Source organism: Anthonomus grandis, chromosome 6, assembly GCF_022605725.1.
Source record: "Anthonomus grandis grandis chromosome 6, icAntGran1.3, whole genome shotgun sequence".
Classification (NCBI taxonomy): domain Eukaryota; kingdom Metazoa; phylum Arthropoda; class Insecta; order Coleoptera; family Curculionidae; genus Anthonomus; species Anthonomus grandis.
Window position 1 is genome coordinate 3623502 of NC_065551.1, and position 20533 is coordinate 3644034.

Genomic DNA, 20533 nt, shown 5'->3' on the forward strand with positions numbered 1-20533 from the left:
CAGCATAAAGTCTGTCCTCAATTATTTTGGTGAAGCCTTCAAATCCAATATATCAAAATGCAAGTCACCAGCTTAAATATTCTAATAATTGCACATTTTGTAATTAGGTGAGTTTCTATAGACATTAGTCCTAGGAAAGCTGAAATGAAACGTCTTTTTAGTCTGGTATTATCAACATCTACAACAAATGTTGGCATTGAAAGAATTTCTGAGGACACAATTATATCAAGCCAATCTTAATACGCCGATCTTCCAAAGACAATATATTAAATAGCCGCAACAGCAAGTAATGGCCACAACCTTGCACTGGATACAACCCAAACTTTTTAAAAAACATAATACTTGAGAAATTTACGTTATCCTCGTTCCTATTGTTTTGCTCAAAACTTCATATTGAGGAGACCATATTAGACTATCAGATTTAAGCAATTGTAAGTTGATCTAATAATGTCCCTCATTTACCAGGTTTGTAATATACTCTGTCAATGCTATTTATTTATTGCTCATTAATGCTTACAGTGCCAAAAAGAAAAACACTTACATAGGTCAATATTCAAGAAATTAAATTTAAGCATCCTTAACTAACTTAAAAAATAGGGTAATGATTAGTATCAGTCATACAATAAAATACAAGGACATTGCAGTAACATACATGCACAGACTAATGCTAAAGCACGAAAAACTCATCCATTATCCCAAAGATGCTGGTCATACACTTTTATAAAGGGTAAAAAACACGAAATCTACAGCATCACAAATACATTTAATAAAATAACGAAGGTTACATGTTTCGCTCGACTAGAGCATCATCAGACCTAAACAATAATTAAAATTATGTAACCCGAAAAAAGGAGAATTCAACAAAAACTTACCATAACATACACAAAACACCTAATATTTAAGTAAACAAAGATTACAATAAAGTGGCACTATCTATGTAGAAAGAACTGAACTAAACAATCAAATCCTTTATACATTTCAGAAATCTAACCATCATTTAAGAGTCTAGAACTACTTGAGGTTATTAAAAACTAGGTGGCCATCAAAATCAAACCTTTCATTAACACAGGACAGATCTGGGCTTTTAAAAGCTTTACTAATCTCCATTGTCTCCAACAAGTCTAGTTTTTTACTTTTGTTGCATTGATGCAGTATTTTTATATTTTGGCTGTCAGGAAAATCATGTTTGGAGTCGAGAAGGTGATTAGCAAAAGCTGATCTGGTCACTGTGATTTCGGTATTTTTAAATTTATTGTATTGGGCCTTGTGTTCACTAATCCTAGTAGAAATCTTCCTACCAGACTGGCCGACGTACACTGCAGGGCACTCTTTACACCTAATCTCATAAACTCCTGGAGAAGATAGCGGGGGTAGTTTAACTTTAGTTTTAATTAGATGTCTATTTAAGGTATTGGTGGTTTTAAAAGCTGGGGTTATGCCAAAGGGAGAAAAAAAAAGCAGGATAATTGTGACGAAATTGGTCCAAAATAAGTAAACGACCTAAAAGTTTTGATATTGTTTGTTTGTTGTCTGATAAAATTAAATGATAATTTATACTTGTTCACATACTGAAAATACATTTTATATATAGGTTTAAGAGGGAAAAAGTTACTGACTGCTATTTGTTTAATGGTAAGGAATTCTTTTTTAAAAGCTTCACGAGAAAGTGGGATGTTAAAAAGTCTGTAAAATAAAGAATGGAAAGCAGCAAATTTATGTGAGGGCGGTGATGTTGAATTATATTGTATAATATTATCTGTTGTTGCTTGTTTACGAAATATTTCAAAGGATATCTTATTTCTTTCCCTCTTAAGTAATAAATCTAAGAATGGTAAGGTGTTGTTCTGTTCCCGTTCGATTGTGAACTCAATTTTAGAGTGAAGAGAGTTGACATAATTATGGAAATTTGTAAGCTCTACCTCACTTCCATTCCATATCAAACATATATCATCCACATACCGCTTATAAAAGATGATGTTATTTTTAAAATTACTGCTCATTATTTTTGTTTTTAAGTTGCTAAGAAATACTTCACTAAGAAATGGCGATAAACAAGAGCCCATTGCTAGACCTTCTTTTTGTTTGAAAAAACGGTTGTTAAATTGGAAAAAATTTTGATCTAACACAGTCGAAAGAAGCAAAAGTAGATTTTCCACCAAAAGTGAATCAAGTTTCCCCCTGAGAAGATCTTTGACTAAGACCAGACAATCAGCAGGTGAAATGCTTGGAAATAAGTTTTTTACGTCTAGCGATATAAGCTGGGCTGTATCTGGAACGTGAACATTCTGAATGCTTTTGGCAAAATTCACTGAATTTGTTACAGAATATGGTGCTTTGAAGTTTGAGACATTTCTAAGAACGTTGTTAAGCCAAGATGATAACTGGTAACAAGGTGAGTCAACAAAGGAAACCACAGGTCTAATTGGCATGCTAGTTTTATGGACTTTTGACAACCCATATAATAGAGGTGTTTTAGGGTTCATGGGATATAGTTTTTGTTTTGTAGAATTAAAATATTCTAAGGTTACCAAGGTCATGTCTAAGACTTTTTTTAATTTATTAAAGAATGGACCTGTCGGATCTCTGTCGACCTTTTCAAAGTCTTCTGTGTTTAGAAATTCCATTACTTTATTTATGTAATCGTCTCTTTTTAAGGCAAGTAAGCATGATCCCTTATCGGCTTTTGTGAAAACTATATCGTTGTCCCTCATTTTCTTTTTTATAGATCTTAATATTTTGTTGTTGTTTTGATTTATTCTCTGTTTATTGTTAAGGAAACAATTTTGATTTAAAAAGGAAATTATTCTTGCTCTTAAAATGTTCTTATTTGATATATCCGTTGACTGTAGAGCATTTTCAGCCTCTACAGCCAATGTTTCCCTAACACATCGGTCGGTTCTGGTAGGAAGATTAAATTTTAAATTGTTGTTAAGAAATTTTAATTCGACTTCAGAAAAAGAAACATCACTAAGGTTCATAAATCTATCGTGAAAAACATGACTAAAATTTCTTTTGCGATATTCGTGGAAATCATTGAGTCTAAGTGAAGTTATATATTTGTGTTTAAGGTTACTAAGTTTCTTGTGTAATCTATTAAAAGTAGTAGAGCCGAAAGTTGTTACTTCATCTCTGAATTTACAATCCAAATAAATAAATTCCGCATAATGTAATACGTTGTTAAGTTTGAAAAATAAAAACTTTAATTTTACATTGACGTTGTTTAAGTTCCTGTAGTGGTCTTTGATTTCTTCTTTCAACCATGATTTTCTAGCCAGGTCTAAGGCTTTTCTACCTGCATGAGTCCTTGTTTTGCATCGCAAAGAAACGAAATTTGGCGTAAGGTGAAAAAGCAAGCATTGTTGAATAAACCATATCTTCAGTAGGTAATTCTTCCTTGAGATAAGGTTTTTCTGGTAGAGGCGGATGAGTGAAGCTTGATTAGCATTATTTAACTCGAAAAACTCTTAAACTTAACAATAAACAGAGAATAAATCAAAACAACAACAAAATATTAAGATCTATAAAAAAGAAAATGAGGGACAACGATATAGTTTTCACAAAAGCCGATAAGGGATCATGCTTACTTGCCTTAAAAAGAGACGATTACATAAATAAAGTAATGGAATTTCTAAACACAGAAGACTTTGAAAAGGTCGACAGAGATCCGACAGGTCCATTCTTTAATAAATTAAAAAAAGTCTTAGACATGACCTTGGTAACCTTAGAATATTTTAATTCTAGAAAACAAAAACTATATCCCATGAACCCTAAAACACCTCTATTATATGGGTTGCCAAAAGTCCATAAAACTAGCATGCCAATTAGACCTGTGGTTTCCTTTGTTGACTCCCCTTGTTACCAGTTATCATCTTGGCTTAACAACGTTCTTAGAAATGTCTCAAACTTCAAAGCACCATATTCTGTAACAAATTCAGTGAATTTTGCCAAAAGTATTCAGAATGTTCACGTTCCAGATACAGCCCAGCTTATATCGCTAGACGTAAAAAACTTATTTCCAAGCATTCCACCCGCTGATTGTCTGGTCTTAGTCAAAGATCTTCTCAGGGGGAAACTTGATTCACTTTTGGTGGAAAATCTACTTTTGCTTCTTTCTACTGTGTTAGATCAAAATTTTTTCCAATTTAACAACCGTTTTTTCAAACAAAAAGAAGGTCTAGCAATGGGCTCTTGTTTATCGCCATTTCTTAATGAAGTATTTCTTAGCAACTTAGAAACAAAAATAATGAGCAGTAATTTTAAAAATAACATTATCTTTTATAAGCGGTATGTGGATGATATATGTTTGATTTGGAATGGAAGTGAGGTAGAGCTTACAAATTTCCATAATTATGTCAACTATCTTCACTCTAAAATTGAGTTCACAATCGAACGGGAACAGAACAACACCTTACCATTCTTAGATTTATTACTTAAGAGGGAAAGAAATAAGATATCCTTTGAAATATTTCGTAAACAAGCAACAACAGATAATATTATACAATATAATTCAACATCACCGCCCTCACATAAATTTGCTGCTTTCCATTCTTTATTTTACAGACTTTTTAACATCCCACTTTCTCGTGAAGCTTTTAAAAAAGAATTCCTTACCATTAAACAACTAGCAGTCAGTAACTTTTTCCCTCTTAAACCTATATATAAAATGTATTTTCAGTATGTGAACAAGTATAAATTATCATTTAATTTTATCAGACAACAAACAAACAATATCAAAACTTTTAGGTCGTTTACTTATTTTGGACCAATTTCGTCACAATTATCCCGCTTTTTTTCTCCCTTTGGCATAACCCCAGCTTTTAAAACCACCAATACCTTAAATAGACATCTAATTAAAACTAAAGATAAACTACCCCCGCTATCTTCTCCAGGAGTTTATGAGATTAGGTGTAAAGAGTGCCCTGCAGTGTACGTCGGCCAGTCTGGTAGGAAGATTTCTACTAGGATTAGTGAACACAAGGCCCAATACAATAAATTTAAAAATACCGAAATCACAGTGACCAGATCAGCTTTTGCTAATCACCTTCTCGACTCCAAACATGATTTTCCTGACAGCCAAAATATAAAAATACTGCATCAATGCAACAAAAGTAAAAAACTAGACTTGTTGGAGACAATGGAGATTAGTAAAGCTTTTAAAAGCCCAGATCTGTCCTGTGTTAATGAAAGGTTTGATTTTGATGGCCACCTAGTTTTTAATAACCTCAAGTAGTTCTAGACTCTTAAATGATGGTTAGATTTCTGAAATGTATAAAGGATTTGATTGTTTAGTTGAGTTCTTTGTACATAGATAGTGCCACTTTATTGTAATCTTTGTTTACTTAAATATTAGGTGTTTTGTGTATGTTATGGTAAGTTTTTGTTGAATTCTCCTTTTTTCGGGTTACATAATTTTAATTATTGTTTAGGTCTGATGATGCTCTAGTCGAGCGAAACATGTAACCTTCGTTATTTTATTAAATGTATTTGTGATGCTGTAGATTTCGTGTTTTTTACCCTTTATAAAAGTAATGCCAAAGCAGTTAAAACAGTAATTGAGAATTAAATTTTTTAAGTGAATAGACTAAATAAAAATTAGGTACAATAAATGTACGTACAATTAATAAAATAGTTTTTAAATTGCAATGGTACATAACAGTTAAAATTCATGTTTTAAAAACTCGTCCAGGATGTAGAAGGCTTTACTGGCTAAAAGCGACTTAATGTGTCTTTTAACTAACTCAAAAGGTAGATCTCTAACAGCTTCAGGCAGCCGATATATATAGAACCGCACTGCCAGATACCTAGGACCATCCCTGCATCTCTCCAGGCGCTGGTAACTCGGAACAAGATCTTGTTTGTTTCTGGTATTATGAGAATGTACCTGTTCATGAGTCTGGTATTGGAAAGTATGGTTTTTAATATACAGGGTGTTACTTAAAGGTATGTCGTAATTTAAAAGGGACATTCCTGGACCGATTTTAAGTCAAAAAGTTCATATAAACATAGGTCCTAAAATGATTAGTTTTTAAGATACAGGGTGTTAAATTTTTATTTTTTTTTTGTTTTTAATAAATTTTTCAAATACGGTTTAAAATATTGAACTGAATTTTGGCACAGGATATTATGGCATAAAAACACATTTTTTAGATGTTCACCTACTTTTTTTTAGTAACCAGTGGCGTAGCTATGACGAATTTTTAATACAATTTTACAAAAAAAATACTACGCCATTGACTTACGGAAAAAATTATGATTTTATCTTAATTATCAATCAATTATAAACAAAAAATTCCTCCATGGCTTTTGCTGTAAATCTTACCGTTTGGGTGTAATCGTTAATTAAAAAAACGTCTTTTATGCATAAAATGCATCTTTAAAAATTATGGAAATAAATCAAGTTAGCTTTGCTCGTTGCCAGCAACTGTTTTTTTGTTGTTGTAAACATTATGATACTGACATTAATGATTATTTTTGATTGTGTTAAGTTTGATTTTATTATCAGTTTTTATTAGGTACATTTTTCAAATATTTATTTTCAAGCTATTTTTTACAAACTGGTGAACAAAAAGCAACAACAATTAAATAAAATACATACATACATAATTTACGTCTTGCCTCTATGCAGGCTTCTGCTCTTCTTCTCATAGAATCACGAACTCTTTCGAAAATCCAGGCGTGTTTCGTATAGTTTCACATCCGTCAATAATTCTATTTCTTAGTTCTTCTAATGTCACAATTGGGTCTGATAAACCAATGTTTTTAGGTGTCCCCACAAAAAAAAATCTAGGCTAGTTAAGTCAGGTGATCTAGGTGGCCAAAACTGTGGTCCTCCACGGCCTATCCATTTATTTCGGTAGATTCTATTTAAATGCTCACGAGCCAATATGCTAAAGTGGGCTGGAGCACCATCATGCATAAACCAAAGTTGTTGCCGTAACTGAAGAGGAACATCTTCGAGAAGCAAAGGCAAATCATTTTGGAGAAAATTACAATAATTCTGTTCGTTAAGGCGTCCTGGTAAAAAAGATGGTCCTAATAAATGATCGGATGCGATACCGATCCAAACGTTTATTGAAAATTGTTCCTGAAAATGTGCCTCTGTAATCGCATGAGGGTTTTCTTGAGCCCAGTAATGATTGTTATGGAAATTGATTATTGCATTTCTGGAGAAATTAGCTTCGTTCGTAAACAAGATGTTCGCACCAAATTGAGGATTTTGTGTTACTTTTTGGAGATACCATCTACAAAATTGCGTACGCGGTTCATAATCTCTAAGAAGCAATGCCTGAACCCTTTGTATGTGAAAAGGATATAACAAAGAATCCCTTAATATTTCCCATACCGTCTTGTAGCAGATGTTCAATACCATACCAATTTTTCGTGTACTTGTGGTTGGATCCTCTTCGACTGCATGTAGGACATCCTCTTCAACTGCCGGTGTCCTAACTGTACGGGGCCTTCCCTCGGCAAAATTAGCCTTAAAACTCCCAGATTCAGCCAGACGACGATGAATGTTTATAAATATTCTTCTATCTGGGACAGCGCGATTAAGATACCTTTCTTGATACAAACGCCGCGCCTCCATAGCATTACCATTGGCAAGTCCATAAAGGAAATGCATTTGGGTCATTTCCAAATTAGAATAATCTACCATTTTTTTACTAGTACAATTTACGTTTTAAGATCCAAAGGGTACTAAAAACAAACTGTCAAGAATAATCACTAACGCAAGTGTCATAATGTTTAAAACAACAAAAAACAATTTCTGGCAACGAGCAAAGCTAACTTGATTTATTTCCATAATTTTTAAAGATGCATTTTATGCATAAAAGACGTTTTTTTAATTAACGATTACACCCAAACGGTAAGATTTACGGAAAAAGTCATGGAGGAATTTTTTGTTTACAATTGATTGGTAATTAAGATACAATCATAATTTTTTTCGTAAGTCAATGGCGTAGTATTTTTTTTGTAGAATTGTATTAAAAATTCATCATAGCTACGCCACTGGTTGCTAAAAAAAACTAGGTGAACATCTAAAAAATGTGTTTTTATGCCATAATATCCTGTGCCAAAATTCAGTTCAATATTTTAAACCGTACTTGAAAAATTTATTAAAAACGAAAAAAAAAATAAAACTTTAACACCCTGTATCTTAAAAACTAAGCATTATAGGACCCATGTTTATATGAACTTTTCGACTTAAAATCGGTCCAGGAATGTCCCTTTTAAATTATGACATACCTTTAAGTAACACCCTGTATAGGAGACTTTCAAGGATAAAGACCGAAGGAAGAGTCAAAATCCCTAGGGCAATAAAAGCATGTCTGCAGTCATCCTGATAAGCAAGATCCGCCACAATCCTAACCGCTTTACGTTGCAAGGAGAACACCCTAGAAGCCCCCGGACTGTGTCCCCACACAACAATCGCATATGTGAGATGGCAGTGACATAAGAAATAGTAGGCCTGCTTAAGTATTGGTGGGGAAACACAGTTTGCCAGACCTCTTAACAAGAATATATTGCTTCCCAATTTCGCGATGCAAGAATCAGCATGAGCATTCTATCTAACCGTTATGAGTCTAAATGTTATTAGTCATTGAACATTGAAATATCGTAAGCAAAACATTCAAAACTTTGAAACAGAATCCCTATCAAAGAGGCGAAGCGTCGAACAACATCAAGGAAGACAAGAACGTCGATCCTTTAGGAAAAAAACCTTAAAATTGGAAGTCGAGAAGATCATGAAACACAATTAGGTTCCACGTCTGCCCAACAAAATAGAAGGGTATGGGTCTTCTTATCAAAAATTAATGAAACTATCACCGAAATGGACATAAAAAATTACGTTACCAAGCTTAGCAATTGCACTGATGTCTACGTTAAACAGTGTATCCCGAAACAAAACCAATCAGACTAAAAAAAGTTTATGGTAGGAGTGACTCCAGAACTAAAGGATACCATTAACAGCAATTCCTTTTGTCCAAAGAATGTTGCATTTGAAATGTTTAACTTCTCACTTGGACGGAATTTTTTAGATGGACGGAACAATCTGAACCCGAATCGGAATTAGAGGGAGTTGCCCGCATACAGCCGACTTCCAATCTCAAAATGATGTCCTTTAACATCCGAAGTTTGACAAAAAAATTGGATGAGTTGGAAATGCAGATTGAAAACAAGAATTTTGATATAATATGTCTATCAGAACATTGGCTTCCTCAGCGAGCAGTAGAAAGTAACTATCTACCTGGATTCCATCTATCCAACAGTTTCAGCCGTACTGAAGCAGGAGGAGGTGGAGTCTTTATCTATACCAGATAACCGTTTCTTGTAAAGAAGATCTCAACTATAGACAACATGTCAATAGAGACACACTTTGAAGTCGTTGCGACTGAGATTGAAGCCTAGCAGGTTGTGGTTTTGAGTGTCTACAGATCTCCATCAGGTAAATTGGAAGTGTTCTTTCAGAGTCTTGATTTAGATCTAAAATTCTTATTTCATAGACGCAAACGTACCTTTATTTATGGTGATTTTAATATAGATCTATTAGCCGATAACCTCATTTCAGCCGAGTTCACCCAACTTGTCAACACATATGACTTTAAATTCCTGGTAAATAGCGCAACTAGAATCTCAAAAACCACAATAAGTAGTTGCCTTGATAACTGCATAACAAATTGTGCAATTAATTGTAAATGTACTCTATGGGACACTTATATGTCATATCATATGGCTATTACTAATACATATGAATCAATAAATGAAAGTACTGAAAACACCCACACAACGGTCTTTCGAGTTCAGACCGTATTGTGGAGAGAGATTTTCTCGCTGTGTTACTTCATTACTAAGCGTTGACTGGTTGTTGGTACTTGATAGTTGTAACGTTGACAATTCTTTTGAAATATTTCTCAATGTTCTAATGTCTATTATAGACTTTCATATTCCCAAAAAAAATAAAACAATTCTCACCAAAAATAAAGAAAAAAAATGGTTTAATAATGAACTGAAGAGATTGAGAGATAACTTAAACTTCTTTTCTACCTTAAATAAACATAACAGTATTCTAGATCTCTCAGAATGTCTAAAAATTCGTATAAAGGAATATAAAACTAAAATAAAACAAGCGAGACACTCGTATTATACAAATAAAATAGGAAATAGTCATAACAAATCCAAAACCAAAACCATTTGGAACATCATTAAAGAAACAAAAAATAATTATTCTAGTAATTCGAAATGTAATGTAACTTCCGATGAGCTTAACAAATTCTTTGTGAATATAGCTGACTCAATTACAAATACACTACAAAAATCTAATGACCCTGTACAATTTGTAGCAAAATATGTACATAACGATTCACCAGTATTTCTCTCACCTGTTACCGAAATAGAGGTCATTGATCTTTTAAAAAGTTTAAGTGATAGTTCTGCTCAAGACATCTTTGATTTGAGCAATAAAATATTGAAAAAACTTGCAAATGGTTTGGCCCTACCTCTATCTCTAATAATAAACAAATGTTTTTCATCTGGTATATTTCCACAAAAGCTTAAAATAAGGAAAGTTGTTCCTATATTTAAAAAGGGTAATATGGATGATTCAGGAAATCATCGACCCATATCAATAATACCGATATTATCCAAGCCCATTGAGCTCTGTCTAAACCAACGTCTCATACCTTTTTTTGATAAACATAATTTACTTTCACCAGCGCAGTTTGGCTTTCGAAAAGGAAGAGTCATTGCTGATGCACTCAGGGTAATGGTAGATTACCTGGTTGATGCATTTGAGGGGGGCAAGACAGTGGGTGCAATTTTCTGCGACCTCTCAAAAGCGTTCGACTGTGTCTCGCATAATATTTTGTTGAGCAAGTTGGATTTTAATGGTATCTGGGGTATTTGCCTGGAACTTATCCAGTCCTACCTTTGCGAGCGTCAGCAGATGGTGACTTGTGGAGGAAGAACATCCTCCATACTTCCAATAACAGCAGGGGTGCCTCAGGGATCAATCTTGGGTCCTCTTCTGTTTCTACTTTATGTAAATGAATTACCCGCCCACTTCTCAGAGGTGATGTCTGTACAATATGCGGATGACACAACTCTTCTCAGTCGGCATTAAGATCTGATTTCCCTACAGAATGCAACTAGTGCAACACTTCACAAGTTAAAAGCATGGTTTCCTGACAATAATCTATGTTTAAATCTAAATAAAACAGAGGTGGTTAATTTCTCTTTAAGGGAAAGACATCAGAGAATAGACGCGATCAAATTTCTGGGTGTTTATCTAGATAATAAATTATCATGGAAGAGCCATATAATAGATCTGGCAAAAAAACTCTCGTCGGTTCTTTTTCTGTTGCGCAGAATTGTTCAATTCGCGCCTCCAGTAGTATGTAGAACGGCGTATATAGGACTTTTTCAATCAATGTTGTCATATGGACTGTTATTTTGAGGTAACTCGGCTTACTGGCAGAGAGCATTTAAGTTGCAAAAATCGGCACTCCATCCACCAATGTCTGATGTTTGCTAGAACACACTCTTTCAGATTTAGCATAGTAAATAGTTGGCACCTATATGACACCAGACATGGGGGAAATCTCTTACTTCCACAACACCGGCTTAGTCTGACCCATAAGGGCTATATGACTAATGCCATAAAATTTTTAATGCAATACCCAAAACGACAAAACAACTACATTTAAATAGATTTAAGCAAGTAAAGAAAAACCTGATTTTGGAGATCTGTCCATACTCATTGGACGAATTCTACAATAGTCTTCAACCTAGTCTATTAAGATTTATCGAATATTATACATTCATACCTGTATAACAAATGTTTCATATATACTTAGTGAGCATTTCTGGTGCGAACCAAAATTGTATTTTGTTTTTCTTCCTGTCTAAAATTTTAGATGCCTTTTGATTGTGAACAAAATGTAAGTTTTTTGTTTGCTATGTTATGTAGGTAAAACTCTGATACATTAATGTCTTCCTTTATTGGCGTTTGACAGTCTATACTTTTTGATAATGCTAAGCTGTTGGATGTATATGAGCAAATAAAGAAGTATTATTATTATTATTAAACCTCTGGCTCCAGGTCGACGTCAAGAAATTTAACATTTTTTCCAGTGCCCTCTGTATCCCTAACACGATAAGAAAAAGTCGTTTCCTGAGTTTTGGAGAAATTTAGAAAAAGTTTATTGCAAGAGAACCATTGCTCAGCCCTCGATAATGCCTCCCTCCTCATACCCTCAGTCTCTGCGCTACTTCCAGCAGAGCAGGCAATTGTGGTATCATCAGCGAAAAGGACAAAGTGCAATCCAGGGGCGGTCCAGGTTACGTCATTGATATAAATCAGAAACAACATTGGTCCTTGGACCGATCCCTGTGGCACCCCAATCGCCTCTCCTCCGAATCAACCCCACCCACACGGATTCTCTGAAACCGTTGACTGAGGTAACTTTTTATGAGAGAGACACTTTTTGTGTCAAAGTAATAATGAGGCAGTTTCTTGATGAGGATGTCATGGGAAACACAATCAAAGGTCTTATTAAGGTCGCAAAAGCCAGCAGCCACAAAATCACTTCTCTCAAAGGAATTATAGATATAATTTGAAAGATCTAATATTCCCATTGATGTACTCAGGTTTGCTCGGAAGCCAAACTGCCTATCGGTGAAGAGGTTGTTGGATTTAAAAAAATGAGTAATTCTAATAGCCAAGCATTTTTCAAATATTTTTGAGAACAGAGGCAGTAGAGATATTGGTCTGTAATTGGAGACGTCATCCACTGCACCTTTTTTAAATATTGGTACAACAGTGGCATGTTTTAGGATATTTGGAAAAATGCTATTTTTTAAACATTGGTTAAATTGCCTGGTTAGGGGTGACACCAACAGATCTTTTAAGCTTTTAATAAGGTCAACAGTAAAACCAAAAGGATCCTTACTCTTTATTTTTTAAGTTGCAGATGATATCCCTGACTTCTATGAATGTGATTTCAGCAAATTCAAAATTGATATAGATTGCAATCTACTACACCTCTCAGGTCCTTCTTCCTATTGGATTCTCCATGCATTATACTGTGCGTGTTATAATTATTATACTTAATAACATTCTTATTAAGAACATTGTTTGTTATTGAAGTTGAATGCATTTTCTTCACATGATTAAGATGTCTCTGTGAATTAGCAAAGTCTTCTTCAGAACTAATTGAATTTTGAACAAGCAATGCTTCAGAGTTACACTTCAAAGTTAAGCATATGCCAGTGGTAGCTATTAAAAATAATAGAGGTCCCAAATAACAGGATTCCTGAGTCACTAAGACACTCAGTGCAAAAATCTGACCTCAACGCCTTTTCCATGTCAGTGTACAGTACATCAATTTGCTATTTTTTATTTAAAGCATTATGAACAAATTGTCAAAAGGTAATAAAATTTGTCATTTTGGATCTATTTGGTAGGAATCCATGTTGCTATGCAGATATATTGTACTTGATTTGATCATAGAGTCTATTAAACAAAGCTATTTCAAAAACCTTGGATACAACGTTAAGAATTGTAACAGATCCGTAGTTTGATTCTTCATTTTTAGTACTAGAATTAGAATTACCTTACTTATAATCCAGGTTGTGATGTGAAAATTAAAGATATAACAAAAGAGTCTCAAAAAAATATTATTACAGCCTACAGGATATATATTTATCCTAGTAATCCATCAGGGCCCACATCTTTATTGCCCTTTAATTTTTTAACAGTAACATTTATTTAATTTTCGTCAAAAGTCCAGTTACAGAAATAATTTTTGGATGAAAATTTTTGTTGCTCTATGGGAATATTACTAAGAAAGCAAATAGTTCTGTAATAAGAACCAAAGTAAAGAGCAAATTGATTTGTAATGTTTTTAGTTGCGATGTAAGTATCATAGTAATTCAAACCCTTCCAAAGTTGTTTGCCACTTTCACACAATGTTTTTTATGTATAAATCACATGCTCTAATAACTAACTAAAAGTTTACATCTAAATTTTCCAAAGAAACATTGTACACATATATTTCTATGATATTAACCTTAACCTCCCTCTCTGTTCTTTATTCCAGTAACTTAATCTGTGAGTCTGTAAAGTCTTTAATAAACCAATATTGTAATTTTATATTATCCCTTACAGTACCGAGATAAAAACATTGAGTTTGGGGTTTATATTTATTTTACGCCGATAAAGTTGGGTCAAAAGGTACGGAAAATTATTTTTTTAAATATTCGAAAGGGTTAAGGGAGGGATTTAGGGAGTACACAATTGTGTGTCTAGGGAGCCAACATTAGAGAAGCACAATTGTGAAACAACATTTATTACTTTGTATGGAATGAAATAAAACAGTTTTTATCTTTGGTTAAACAATGAAAAACATTACATTTTAGGCAACGCATTCTGAACCGACTTTTGCACCCTTCTAACCTGCATTTAACTGGGTTCTTCATTCTTTGGCCAGTGTTCAAAACCATCAAAGCGTTTGTCTGCACAGGGCAAACTGGAAGGCATTCTTCTCTTTTTTATTTCATTTCCTTCAACGCCAGTCTCTTCCTCTATATTTTCTTGGCAATCTGTTTTCTCCAATACACGCTTCTTAGTACCGGCAATCCGATATTCCCCAAGATTAAGTCTAAATTCCAAAAGATCCATAATATCTTTACTTCGAAGGTTTTGACTATAACAATCCCTTCGATACTCCATCCAGCTGTTTACTATTGCTAAGTCGAACAAATGTAGGATGGCTTTAAGAGTCCATTTCCGGGTTCGAAAGAAAGATCGATAGTATTCATTATATCATTTAGTCGCAAACATCTACACCACCCATGTTTTCGTTGTATGATTTAACAACAGCTGGGCATGCTATGCCTGAACGTTTTTTTTTCTGTTTTATTCCATTTTTGCACCTCAGTTTCCGGCTGTCTTCCAAAAGCTGTGGATATCATTAAAACAGATTTATTATCTTTCCATTTTGTAATGCAAAGTTTATTATCGATTCTAACAACTTCTTCTGACTCTCCCCTATTCATTAAACTGTCTTTTTTAAAATCAAACCCTTTCACTCTGTTGGACATAATTGTAGCAGTTGCATCTATATTCAAACTCGTCAATTTGTTCATCAAAGCAATAGTTGAAAAGTATCTGTCAAAAAATACAGGTAACTATTTTGAGGTAATGTTTCTGCTAGACCCAATATTATTGAGGGTCCCAAGCCTAAATCCCTATCTTTTAGTGGGGTAGTATTGCCCTGGTAGATTTCAAAATCCAATACCAGTCCGTCGGATTTGGAAAGAACGAAATTCTTCAGTCCCACTGATCTTAGTTTATTTTTAACAAATTGTCGAACTGGACATTTCCCAAAAAAGGAATCATTTGTTCGTCAATAGAAAAAGCTGTCTTTTCTTTTCTTTCAATGGCTTTACATCTATTGCGAACCAAATCAATTACCGGCTGTATTCTCCACAATCTATTCTTGTTCCTCTTCTGATACGCTAAGATTGTCAACGACATGTAAATTTACACATATCATGTAAAACCTTTGTCGGGTCATGACCCCATCAATTAATGGGAACTTATATTTTCCATTCCAATACATAATGTATCCTTGGAAGATGCATACATCTCATCAAAGCATTCATTCCGAAAAATTTCTTTATTTCTTGAGAGGTAAAGTTATTTTCTTTTGCATTTTATTGCAAGGAATACTGGGAAGTGAAATTTGCGGCTGACTCAAAAAAATCATCATCCAAATATTTAGCAAAATATTCGTTTGGAGTTTTTACGATGAATGGAGTATAGTCCTCTTTTACAGGAAAATCCTTGCTTCTAAAGTTTCCATGCTTCTACTGGAGAGTCTGGAAATGTATGAGGGGTAAATCATCTTCTGAATCTGAAGAGCTATCAGCTTCATTTGGTGCTACAATTGGGATCTTTTCGTGAATTTCAAACTCATCTTCTTCATCCTCGGACTCTAAATCCGACTCAACTTCGTTTAGAAGTTGGAACAATGCCTCCTTGTCATCCCTTAAATGGTCCAAATCAATAATTTTTCTTACTTCTTTCTGTAACGAAGAATTTATTGTATCCAACTTAATTAAAACCAAACCACGTTAACTCCCATGGCTCACAATTGTGATATACATAACAAAACCATTCTTGGAATCAACAATTTTAAAGATAATTTCAATCTCTAAAAACAATACACTTAATTGAAGTTTATTATACCTATTTAATATTAAGCAGTTCTTTTTTCCCCTAAATTCTATAAATAAATAATAACTTACCTGCACGAGCCATTGTTGAAAATAATCTGAAACTTTTCAGGTTATGACAAGAATGCACTCCCGGCAAAATAAACGATTTGCGCGTGCACACCTATAAAATGCACTATTCACAATCATGTCGCACGGTTCTCCACCCAGATTAAACATTTTTTGATCCTTATAACACTAGTAAATAAGGAAGTCACAATTGTGACATCGGGTAGCGTAAGGGTTATACAGCAGCAGATAAAATATTAAAATAAAAGAAGAATGTATCAATATTATGATTATTAAAATATTAATTAAAAATTGATTCACGATATGTATATGTTTATAGGTTCCTGAAAATTACATTTCGAAAGAACTCTTTGACAGTATAAGCGTTTACATTATCACCAAACCTGAGCTCCAAAGGAGTACTATTACAGTGTAAGTATACCACCATTTTTATTGTGCAATTTCTTAAATATATTGGTTTATTGTAGAACCCTTGAAAACTATAAGGTACTGGGCTTTCCTATAAGGATAGATAACAAAAACTACAAACGCAATGCCTTTCACTTCAACTTATGCTTTGTTTGTGATAGTGATGCTAGGACCGTTCAATACGAGCATGTCGTTACCAAATTTTCAGAGTACCTTATGGCAATGGAAATAGAAAGCAGGTTTTTATCTACTGGGAATTCTAATCAGAAACTGGCACCTATTTTGAGGCAGGTTTTGGACGACCTTAATACAAAAGGTAAATATTGGAAACTGTCATTTTAGTAAGCAAAACTTCCATAGACTTCAAGTTAAAAAAAAATCAAAACTTCCAACTAAATCTAAACTTCTATTATCTTATTTGAAGGTGAATGTGCACTCACAGAGGGTCCCATAGCTACTCATCTAAAAGTGTGCCAAATTAGAAGTGATCCTATTCCAGTTTTAGACCATCAGGTTCCAGTTTTTATTAAACAATTACCATCTCACCAATCAGATTTGACTACACAGCAAGTTACTCCGTACATTGATGGTTTTAACCATATAGGTTAGCTACTACCAAGCTAAATCTGCTATAATAAAACCTAACACATTTTTTAAAATTTATAGCAAGGATAGCGGCTTTATCAACAGTAGACAACAATCTAGTTAAGGCTTGTGTGCAAAATCTAGCATATTATGGTGTAGTAGCGTTGGTGCCCCTGTTCCAATATGGTAATGTTTATTGTTCTACTCCAAAATTGAGGACGTTAGCACATGATTTAGAGTTGCAGGTATATAGTTCAACGTTTATCTATTTTCTTTGGTCTGAGCGGATAGTCCGGATGTTTTAAGAATCTTTGGCTACTGTACACTTAATATGTACCAATATTTTGTATAAAAGATACTCCAAGGTATCTATAAAACAAATTAAAAAAAAGTATATTACTTTTTTCGTTGGAAATAAATTTTTAATTAGTTACCTATTTTGTTGGGTATAACGTCACTATTTGGAACTAGAGATCATAGGTGTACTCCTTAAAGTCACGGACGATATTCTGGAAGATGATCATGATCGTAATTTGTGCTACTTTTGTTAGGTTATTAAGAGATACTTTTAACAATTCTGCAATACTTGGGGCGCAATACTGCAAGCGTTGATACTTGTCTTTCAATGAGGAGTTATCATTCCGAGGCGGCTACAGTCAAGCTTAGTGGACACGAATTTAGTAAAATGAATATTCCTAACGGAGTTCCACAAAGGTTAATCCTTGGACATCTCTTTGTCATCTTTTATCAAAGGAAATCTTAGAAGCTAACAATAAGATTAACGATGATATCAAACTTTTAATTAGTGCTTCTGAAAAACATTTCTTAGAGCTAAGTCCAAAGAAATGTTATGTCCTCTTATTCGGGAGTAGTTCTAGGCAACAGTATTTAAATCAGCTTAACATAACACTCTGGTGGGCACAAAAAAAGTTGAACATTTCAATAGTGCTAGGAAACTGGGGTTGAGATTCTCATCGCAGATAAGTAACTGCATAAAGGTATAGTTTCGCTTGCGCCGGCAGTTACTGCCCACGGCTGTGGCCAAGTGGTTTCGTTTTTAGCCTTCGCCTAGAGGTTCGACAGTGTGGTGTCATTTTTAATAAAAACATGGAGAAAAAGCGAATTGCTGCTATACTTATCATGGAGGATGAGAAAAAAAATACTTATTATCAATGAAAAAACGTCAAAAAGTTGATGCAATGTTTAAAACTTGACTTAACGAGGGTTATCACAACCTTTTGATAACGTTATATACCGCGTGGCGCATCGAAAACGAAACAGAGCCAGTTATGGGCAGTCCATTAACTTTAAAAAAAAACGCTCGGACCCGTCGATTTTATTTTCAAAGGGGACACTTAATAATCACAAAATCACTTTCCCACCTACAACCCCCTAAGCGGGGGTGGCACTACCCCTAAAATCTTAAATGGGAAGGGTCTTTTAATTCTCTTTACAAGGGTACTTGGTTTGATGCAATTTAAGTAAGTACTTTTTAACATTTTTGCATTTAAACCTTAAAAGGTAATTTTCAACATTTTTACTTTATCATAGACTACTAAAGGTACTTTTAAGAAAAACAATGCCAGGCAGTAGGACAAAACCATCAAGTATTATTAAATTATGAGACAAAAAATGAGATAGCTCTATCATATTACAGAATATTTTGACCTTAAGTCTTGACATTTAAAAAATTATCGCAAAAATACATTTTAAAAGAATTTGCTTAAGTGTTAGCTTATAATAAATGTTCAAAATGGCCACTTCCATTCTCCATACAATAAAAAAGATTTTGCTCAAAGCGTTGTCGCACGTTCTGCAATACTTCAGCCGTGATTTGAAGACACTCATTTACAATTCTGCCTTGTAAATCTTCTAACGAAGTGAGTTCAGTCTCATAAACTTTGCTTTTTAAGTGACCCCAAAGAAAAAAGTCTAGAGGTGATAAATCCGGCGATCGTGGAGGCCATTCAATAGCACCTCTTCTTCCAATCCATCGTCCTGGAAACGTCGGATCCAAATATTCTCGCACGAATAACGTATAATGTGGTGGGGCACCATCCTGCTGAAACATCAATCTATCCTCATCGTCTCTGTCATTTTGAGTTTCAATTATAGCTGTCAATGCTGAATCAATGGCCTGTTGTAATAGCTCTAAGTACATTTCACCTGTCAGATTTCCAGGTAAAAAAAATGGACCAACTAAATTATCACCAAAAATACCAGCCCAGACATTTAACTTTTGTGGGTATTGGGTGTGTACCTCACGATACACTCTAGGATTATTGTCGGACCAATATCGGCAGTTATGACGATTGACCAAGACATTCAGGAAAAAAGAGCTTTCATCAGAGAAACACGTAATAAATAAAAAATTTGGGTCATTAATAATTCGTTCACTCATAATTTCACTAAATTGAGATCGCCGATCGAAATCATCTTCATTCAGCTCTTGCACAAGATGTATTTTATACGGATGAAACTTATGAGCTTTTAGAGTTCTTTGGATACTACGTCGACTAATACCTGTGACAGTTTCCAATTGACGGGTACTTAATGTAGGATCTAGATTAATATGCCCTAGTACAGTCACTTTCATACCTTCATTCCTTACGGGATTTTCAATATTGCGTTTGCGATTCGCCACTGATCCAGTTTCTCGAAATTTGGAAACAAGCTCCAATACATACTTTCGCTGCACCTTGCTGTTTTCATGTCGCTCATTAAATAATTCCGCCGTTCTATTAGCACATTGATTATTTCCAAAAAATAATTCAATTATTTCAACTCTTTCTGCCGTTGTATGCACAATTTTTATTTTTAAAAATAGGTATTACCTAAAAAAAAAAGTCCCGCACTATAAATCACCTTTTTAACAGCGTACTACATTTAGAATAAATTGAGAATAATTCAATTTTTAGTTTTGGTCAACAAGAAAATTTTACAAATATTTGTAAAATATTTTGGCTGACCCGTTCTCTAGTGCAACCGTATTACTCTAATGATATTTATTACCTGTCGTAAATAAATTAATATTAATACCAACGTGGTCTGTGATTGAGATAGTGAACTAAAGCAAATTCTTTTTAAATGTATTTTTGCGATAATTTTTTAAATGTCTAGACTTAAGGTCAAAATATTCTGTAATATGATAGAGCATCTCATTTCTTGTCTCATAATTTCATAATACTTGATGGTTTTGTCCTACTGCCTGGCATTGTTTTTCTTAAAAGTACCT

The 20533-nt window shown here is 34.0% G+C and overlaps 1 protein-coding gene across 1 annotated transcript in view; it reads left to right on the forward strand.

Moving 5' to 3' along the window:
* LOC126737012 (GATOR complex protein NPRL2) overlaps nt 1–20533 on the forward strand; it is a 64739-nt gene that overhangs the window by 26862 nt on the left and 17344 nt on the right. The window contains exons 2-5 of the mRNA XM_050441682.1: nt 16625–16716; nt 16773–17029; nt 17138–17317; nt 17380–17543. Coding sequence (XP_050297639.1) covers nt 16625–16716; nt 16773–17029; nt 17138–17317; nt 17380–17543 — 693 coding nt within the window. The remainder of the gene's footprint in view (nt 1–16624; nt 16717–16772; nt 17030–17137; nt 17318–17379; nt 17544–20533) is intronic.